At 39.4% G+C, this 8,301-nt stretch overlaps 1 protein-coding gene across 1 annotated transcript; it reads left to right on the top strand.

Moving 5' to 3' along the window:
• Positions 1 to 607: 607 nt before the first annotated feature.
• Positions 608 to 7,998, top strand: LOC115863120 (putative dimethylaniline monooxygenase [N-oxide-forming] 6). The gene is given in 5 exon segments (XM_060287554.1): positions 608 to 704; positions 4,065 to 4,233; positions 4,235 to 4,497; positions 6,480 to 6,552; positions 7,656 to 7,998. Coding segments are annotated over 5 exon segments (945 nt in total).
• The last annotated feature ends 303 nt before the right edge of the window (positions 7,999 to 8,301 follow it).

Genomic DNA, 8,301 nt, shown 5'->3' with positions numbered 1-8,301 from the left:
ACTTATAGATCTCCTACTGAATACCCAACCCTCTACTGGGTGTTGAGGAAAATAAAATTTAAAGTACACATGATGGTCCATGATAGGAAATATGAAATCTGTCTAACAGAGATAAGAATTAACACTCATGAGACAATGAGCTTCGGGCTTCCCTGCTGGTGCAGTGGTTGAGAGTCCGCCTGCCGATGCAGGGGACACGGGTTCCTGCCCCGGTCCGGGAAGATCCCACATGCCACGGAGCGGCTGGGCCCGTGAGCCATGGCCATTGAGCCTGCACGTCCGGAGCCTGGGCTCCACAACGGGAGAGGCCACAACAGTGAGAGGCCCGTGTACCACAATAAAAAGAAGAAAAATAAATAAATAAAATAAAATAAAATAAAATAAAATACAGAAACCACAACGAAAAAAAACTAAAAAAATAAAAATTTAATTTCATGACCCCCCCCCCAAAAAAAGAAAGATTATAGAACTTTACAACAAGACAGCCCTAGGTGACTGTGAACTAAATAAACAAGTGCCTTGAGATTTAGATGAGGCTGGACTACTAGAATATTAGCAAGTCAAAAGAAACTTCCTACAGGGATAGCACTTAGCTGAGACTTGAAAGATGTTCTCAGACAAGAAAAGTACAGAACCATTATGTGACACAACTCCAGAGAGTGGCGTTCTCAACAGTGCAGAACACAACAGTGTGCCAGTATCAGGTAGGAAAAAGGGGTTGCTGGTCACCCTTCTAGATAGGGGTGACCAGCAATCCATGAAAGGCACAGAAGAAGGCAATGAACATGGTGTATCCAGAAATCTGTGAGTCAACTAGTGCAGCCAGATCAGAACATTTATTTGAAGAAGCATTAGATGATAGATCAATAAGATGCAAAGTCAGACTCTGGGTTATCCACAAGAGGGGAATGTCTCTTTTCCATAAAGTCACTGTGCATAAGCAGAATTATACTCAAAAACCCTGTGGGGATGTAAACATATACAAATATTCTAAACTTTAGCCCTCTCCATACACCCCACCCCTTCCTTATTTTCTAAGAAAAGTTGCTTGGTACGTTGCATGATCAGAGAGGAATTTTTGAAAAATGTGTTACATAAGCTTTCATCTTGCAAGTCCTGTTAGGCAGAAGGTAATCCAGAAGAGAGAAACCTGATAATTCTGAACTCTTCACAGTGTGCTTTTTCTGTAAAATGAAAACCAAATGGAGTTTAAATACTAGCACGCTGAATGTGAGCATGTCTTAGGTTTAATGTACTCCAATATAGGACCTCATGACCTCTAAAGATTTTATTGTTGCTGTAATAAGAGGTTGCTCAACAAGCCATGTACAATAGGTCAGTATCACTTGGATTGCAAAGGGGAAAATAATAGAACCAGAACTATCTGAACTTTTGTTTCACTCATTCATTCATTTATTCATTCAGAAAATAAATATTTGAGTTCATTATGCATCGGGTACTATGTTAGGCATAGCTACATATAAGAAGTACAGCAGGCAGACAGTATTCTAAGAGAGAGAAAAGAGAAAAAAGAAGTATTAGAGAGAGAAGTATTAGCAGAGAGAAAAGAAGTATTAGAATAATCATAATATAAATGAATAGGACAGAGTATGATTAGGGCAGTAAAGACAATTAGAGCTTGGTGGAATGACTTCCAATTGGTGGGAGGGAAGACAAGCAAAGACATGAGAAGGGAGACAGCTTTTAAGCTGGACATTGAGGGTATATCTAGACAAGCAAAAATAGGACTTGATAAGCAGAGATGGAATATCAAAGACCACCAAGGCAGACTGCTAAAATGCATGCACAATAGTCTTGAATTAGCCTCTGACCTTGCCCTCAAGTGCCTTATGTTCTAGTGGGGATGATGGGAGATGGACACAGTTATAATCCAAGACACAGTGATAATGTGCCCCAGAGCTGCTTGGCATCTAGGTCTAGGACAAGCTCTCTCATCCAGAGGCAGAGTCTGAGCTTAATTTCCTCCTTACTGGCTCAAACCACCCTAATATTGAAATAATGAAAATGTGAGCTCTCTGGAGCAATTGTCTGTTGTTATATAATACTTCTGTTTTCCTTTGTTTGGAGAACATCCTTTTAGGGAAAATTCCAAGGAGCTGTAGGGCACGTACTCTTCTCTCCTCATGTTACAATTGGCTGGAGTCCAGGAACGAAAGAGCAGGGATTCATTAAGGATGGAAATATTGTGAGGTCTTATCACCTTTGTTTCCCGGAGCAGAATCTTACATGTTTTTTAACCAGTCTGCAACCCGCAGCTCAGCCCTCCTTTCAGTGGGCAGCTGAGAAAGCTCCTTCTCACAACCATCAACAGAAGTTACCAGCTACGCGTGAACGGTACAGACTCAAACATGAGAACCTTCCAAGCGTGAGCCTTCACTCTTTTTCTGACCTTAGCAGAAATTTCCAAGTGAGGTTTTAAAAAATTTTAAATCTCTGAGCTTCACCATTATGAGAAATACAGCAACCATGAGTAGAGGATGCTTTTGTCATGTAAGAGGAAACAGTGAGGCCTGAGGCAGCCCATCAGAGACACAATCCTTTCATTTGGGGTTGTTGGGCTGGAGGGAAATAGATGTCTTGAATCCAGGAGCAATATAACATTCCATACTTTTCCTTCATTTCATGAAAGTTCCTTCAGAATATGGGGAAAGAGAGGCTGCCAGCTTTTAGATGTACTTTCAAGGCAGCACATTGTGTGAATTTTTATCCTGTTCTTGAAACAGAGGGGAAATGTTTATTTTGAAGTTAGCCTTCAACTGCTCCTCAAAAGAAACCACTTTTCAGTTACACAGAGGTTTTTGGGTTCTTTTTAGCATCTTTATTGGAGTATAATTGCTTTACAGTGGTGTGTTAGTTTCTGCTGTATCACAAAGTGAATCAGCTATACATATACATATATCCCCATATCCCCTCCGTCCCACCCTCCCTATCCCACCCCTCTAGGTGGTCACAAAGCACCAAGCTGATCTCCCTGTGCTATGCAGCTGCTTCCCACTAGCTATCTATTGTACATTTGTCCATGCCACTCTTTCACTTCATCCCAGCTTACCCTTCCCCCTCCCTGTGTCCTCAAGTCTATTCTCTACATCTGCGACTGTATTCCTGTCCTGCCCCTAGGTTCTTAAGAATTTTTTTTTTTTTTTAGATTCCATATATGTACGTTAGCATACCGTATTTGTTTTCCTCTTTCTGACTTACTTCGCTCTCTATGACAGACTCTAGGTCCATCCACCTCACTACAAATAACTCAATTTCGTTTCTTTTTATGGCTAATATTCCATTGTATATACATACGAAACCTTCTTTATCCATTCATCTGTCGATGGACATTTAGACTGTGTCCATGTCTTGGCTATTGTAAATAGCACTACAATGAACATTGGGGTGCATGTATCTTTTCAAATTAGCATTTTCATCTTTTCTGGATATATGCCCAGGAGTGGGATTGCTGGATCATATGGTAACTCTGTTTTTAGTTTTTTAAGGAAACTCCATACTGTTTTCCAGAGTGGCTGTACCAATTTATACTCCCAGCAACAGTATAGAAGGATTCCCTTTTCTCCACACCCTCTCCAGCATTTATTATTTATAGAATTTTTTTATTGAAGTATAGTTGATTTACAATGTTTCAGGTATACAGCAAAGTGATTCAGTTAAATATATACATATTCTTTTTCAGATTCTTTTACGTTATAGGTTATTACAAAATACTGAATATAGTTCCCTGTGCTACACAGTAGGTCTTTATTGTTTATCTATTTTATATATAGTAATGTGTATCTGTTAGTCCCAAATTATTATTTGTAGACTTTTTGATGATGGCCATTCTAACTGGTATGAGGGGGTACCTCATCGTAGTTTTGATTTGCATTTCTCTAATTATTAGCAATGCTGAACATCTTTTCATGTGCTTGTTCGCCATCTGTATGTCAGACAGATATTCCTAAGGATTGTTACTAGCAACAGGAAAGGACTTTCCCAAAAGAAGAAAGTTTAGTTGTCTTCATGCTGATGATTAACTGCTTACCCTGAAATTTGTTCAGTGATATGGGCTGTTGCAAATATTTTTTGGAAACGAGGTACTTTAGAGCAAGGGCTTTTTTTGTTGTTGTTTCTCCATAGCACCCTGAGGAAAGAGCCTGTGTTCAATGACGAACCACCATCCCACATGCTATGTGGCACTGTGTCCATCAAGCCCAGTGTGAAGGAGTTCAGAGACCTCAGCCATGTTTGAGGATGGGACAATGTTTGAGGGCATTGACGTTGTCATCTTTGCAACAGGTTATGGGTATGCCTACCCCTTCCTTGATGACTCCATCATCAAAAGCAGAAACAATGAGGTCACCTTGTTTAAAGGCATCTTCCCCTTGCTGATGGAGAAGCCAACCTTGGCTGTGATTGACCTTGTCCGGTCCCTTGGGTCTGCCATCCCTACAGCTGACCTGCAGACCCACTGGACAGTTAAAGTGTTTGCAAGTAAGTGGACCATTCTGTCTTTCATTCATTTAGTCAACAAATATTTACTGAGCACATACTATACACCAAGCACTGTGCTAGGTGCTAGGGATATAAAGGGAATAAGATACACATGATTCTTGACCTCACAGAGCTTAAAATAAGGTGAGGGGAATGCTGCAATAGGGAAAGTTCTACAGTGTTCTGGTGAGGGGAGTTGGGTAGTGAGTTATTCCACAAAAACGGAACAGCATGAGGAAAGATATAAAGGTAAAGTACAGCATGGAGTGTGTGAGGAACCAGAAACATTTTGGTGTAAGGAAATATAAAGCAGAGGCAGGCAGCAGCAAGAAATAGAGGAAGGAACCAGAGCATGGAGGGCCTTATAACCTGTGTTAAAGAGCTTAGACTTCTCATAGGGGAATTGGTAGGACTTTGCAAGGCTATAAAGGCAAGAGAAGGACAGCAGTGGATCACTGCAATGTCAAGGTACATTGCAAAGGTTGAAAGGACCCTGGTGGGTGTCAGGACATGCTGGAGGCATTACCGATGTCAACTGTGTCAGAATAACAGTGTTGGGCCACTCCTACTCTGTTGATAATCTTCTCCCCCTTCCTCCCCCTGGACCCCATGGGTTTCAGGGACTACAAGTATGTTTGTGTGGGCAAATCAAGGATATGAGGAGAAAGGCAATATCTCAAATATCAATTTAATTTACTCCAATCATATTGATCACCACTATTATTGAAAGTATCCTTTTACTCAAGGGTTTGAGAATCTTGGCCAATATAGGTGTACCTTACCTAACATACCGTCCATAAAAACTTAGACTACAAGTAATGAAGAAAAAGTTAAAATCATAGAGTATATGTGTATGTTTTCTTAAGATGTTGTGCATAAGTAAGCTTCTATTTCAAATGTACCATGAAAGATTGTTATTTTAAAAAACCCATTATGCTTTGTTGTAGAGCAGAAACTAACACACCATTGTAAAGCAATTATACCCCAATAAAGATGTTAAAAAATAAATAAATAAAAAATAAAAAACCCATTATGAAATCTTTTGTAAGGGTGCTCACTTATAAAATGATTCTATTGTCTTTTTCTCTTGAAAAGCAAAACAGTGCCAAGCATCTGAGGTTTTATGGAAAAATCAGACATAGTTCATAAACCCAAGAAATGTACATAAAACAATGGGCATCATTTATTCATCCAGCAAATATTTACTGAGCACCTGCTATGTGCCAGGTTCTGTCTTGGCACTTAAGATACAACATCAAACAAAATGACCAAAATTCTGGTCCCTTACTTTCTAGCAGGGGCACAGCAAGTATCTGACCACAGGGTACCAGCAGGCTGAGGTGAGATGCTAATAATGACTGGGAAGTATTCATGGGAATGCCATAACTTCTCCTGCCATTATTACAAAGGCAAATGAGCTACAGTTAGCAATTAAAAGAGGCCTCCACTAATATAGTGAAATTTATTAAAAAAATAAAAATTTTCTGCTGCCCCTTAAAACATCTTCCTTGGCTGCAGGCTGATGCTGGAAAACCCAGGTTTCCTTCCATTGTCCAATTTTAATTGCCATAGACCTTAGATTGAATTATTTTACCAGACTATTTCTTGAGAGAATTCTTAGTAAGAGGATGCAGAAAGAAATGATGAAACTGATAAGGTATTATATGCATGAGGCATGTTGAGGATTGACCCTCCATAATGTCATCAGAAATGTAAGATAGGATGACTTGAAGCTAAAAATTTTTCCACTGTCACTATTTCATTGTAGGCCAGCTTTGCCATTCCCAGAGCAGGTTCATTGGCTTCTCAGATCTTTGTTTCCGTGAATTGTTATTCTGCTAAACATACTAAAGATAGCTCCTCTTGATACAAAATCTTTTAGGGACATAGTTCATAAACACTGAATGAAATTAATCATGTATAATTACATATTTCTGATTTCTTTGTCTTTTTCAATATTTCTGTCTTCATTTCTTTTTTAGACTCATGCACCCTGCCAACTACAAATGAAATGATGGATGATATTAGTGAGAAAATGGGGAAGAAACTCAAATGGTAAGAGATGGTACTTGCTAATAAACAAATCCTAAAATTTGCCTATATGTGTAGGAAAACATTAATAGATTCTATAATCTTTTCACTAGTCAAAGTTCACATTTTTTAAACACTTGCTATAATCAAGCAGTATTCGATGGGCAAATAATTGTCATTGCACTTCTCCTGTGTAACTCTAGAGCACAGGTTCTCAGATGGGTGATTTTGCAACCCAGGGGATATTTGGCAAAATTTGGCAACATTTTTGGTCATTGCAAGTGAAGAGGGCATGCTACTAGCATCTAATGGGTCGAAACCAGGGATGCTGCTAAATATCCTACAGTGCAGAGAACAGTCCACCTAAACAAAGAATTATCCATCTCAAAATGCCAATAGTGCAGAGGATCAGAAATGACTCTGACTCTTTCCCCAACAGCTCCTTTCCCACCAGCCATGCGTCTGTCAGCAAACTAGCTAGCTGGAAACTGAGCAGTGGCAGTGATGTAACAAGAAAACCAAATGAAGAATTAAATTGAGTTCACCTGCCCTTGTATTTTCTACTTATTACCCTTTATGTTAGAGGCCAATAGGAATAATGAGGAGGAAAAAGAGCAGCCTCAATGTCAATCTTATTGCTTAAATAAGGGTTTCTAAAAGCAAATGAGATCACACTCCAACTAAACGTATGAAACAATTTATATTAGTAAATTGTAACAATATTAAAACTATACATAAACCCAATTTTAAACACATTGATATGAAAATCTAACATTAGGGGAGATCCTAAGCAATGTCATATAAAGAATAATCATGTATCAAAGAGTAAACTAAGTTAATCAGTCACCTTGAGACCCTAGGGTCAGTTCACTCCAGGCTTCATGGCTAGAGACAAAAGTCCAAAATGACATCACACTTGAATAGAGGTTAGGAAGGAGAGGAAAAAAAAAAGCTCACTTACAGTCAAAGAACAAATGATAAATTCTATGTTGTGGAAAAAGGGAGGAGTGGGGGTATTACTGGAGGTGCTGACTAAAATGTTACTTTTCTGAGAGTAAAAAGTAAGAAATTTGTGCTTCTGTTTACAACTGTGGCACTCATTCCAATGTGTTCTTTTCTTTCCCCAGGTTTGGCCAGAGCCAGACTTTGTAGACAGATTACATCACATACATGGATGAGTTGGGCTCCTTCATAGGGGCCAAGCCTAACATACCATGGCTCTTCCTGACTGATCCCCAGCTGGCCCTGGAGGTGCACTTTCGTCCTTGTAGCCCATACCAGCTTCGACTGATGGGACCAGGAAAGTGGGATGGAGCCAGAAATGCCATCCTGACCCAATGGGACAGGACAGTAAAGCCAACCAGAACAAGAGCTGTCAGTGAATCTAAGAGACCCCAACCGTTTTACAATTTGCTTAAAACACTTTTATTCCCAGTGCTTCGTTTGGCTGTTTTACTTGCATTTTATTAATGGGAAAGTTCTTTGGGTTTCAGAGTTCAGCCCAGAAGTTCAATTGCAAATATGCATATACAGATATTAAATTTCATAGCTGCTCTTTCCCTTCCTGCAGACTTAAAATGAATCCTAGCCCATTTGACTAAAGTCTAAATAAAATGGATAATAGCATCTCTCTTTAGATAAGAATCTAAATTGGCAAGTTTGGAGATACTCAAGATAAGGTAAAAGATGGGGCGATAAATGGGAGTGAGCACAGATTTGCTGGCTGAACAAAGTTTAATCAACTTTTTAACGTGTGTTTTGTCATGGGGAGAA

Source organism: Globicephala melas, chromosome 1 (genome assembly GCF_963455315.2).
Source record: "Globicephala melas chromosome 1, mGloMel1.2, whole genome shotgun sequence".
Lineage (NCBI taxonomy): Eukaryota > Metazoa > Chordata > Mammalia > Artiodactyla > Delphinidae > Globicephala > Globicephala melas.
This window is presented reverse-complemented; position numbering and strand designations above follow the sequence as displayed.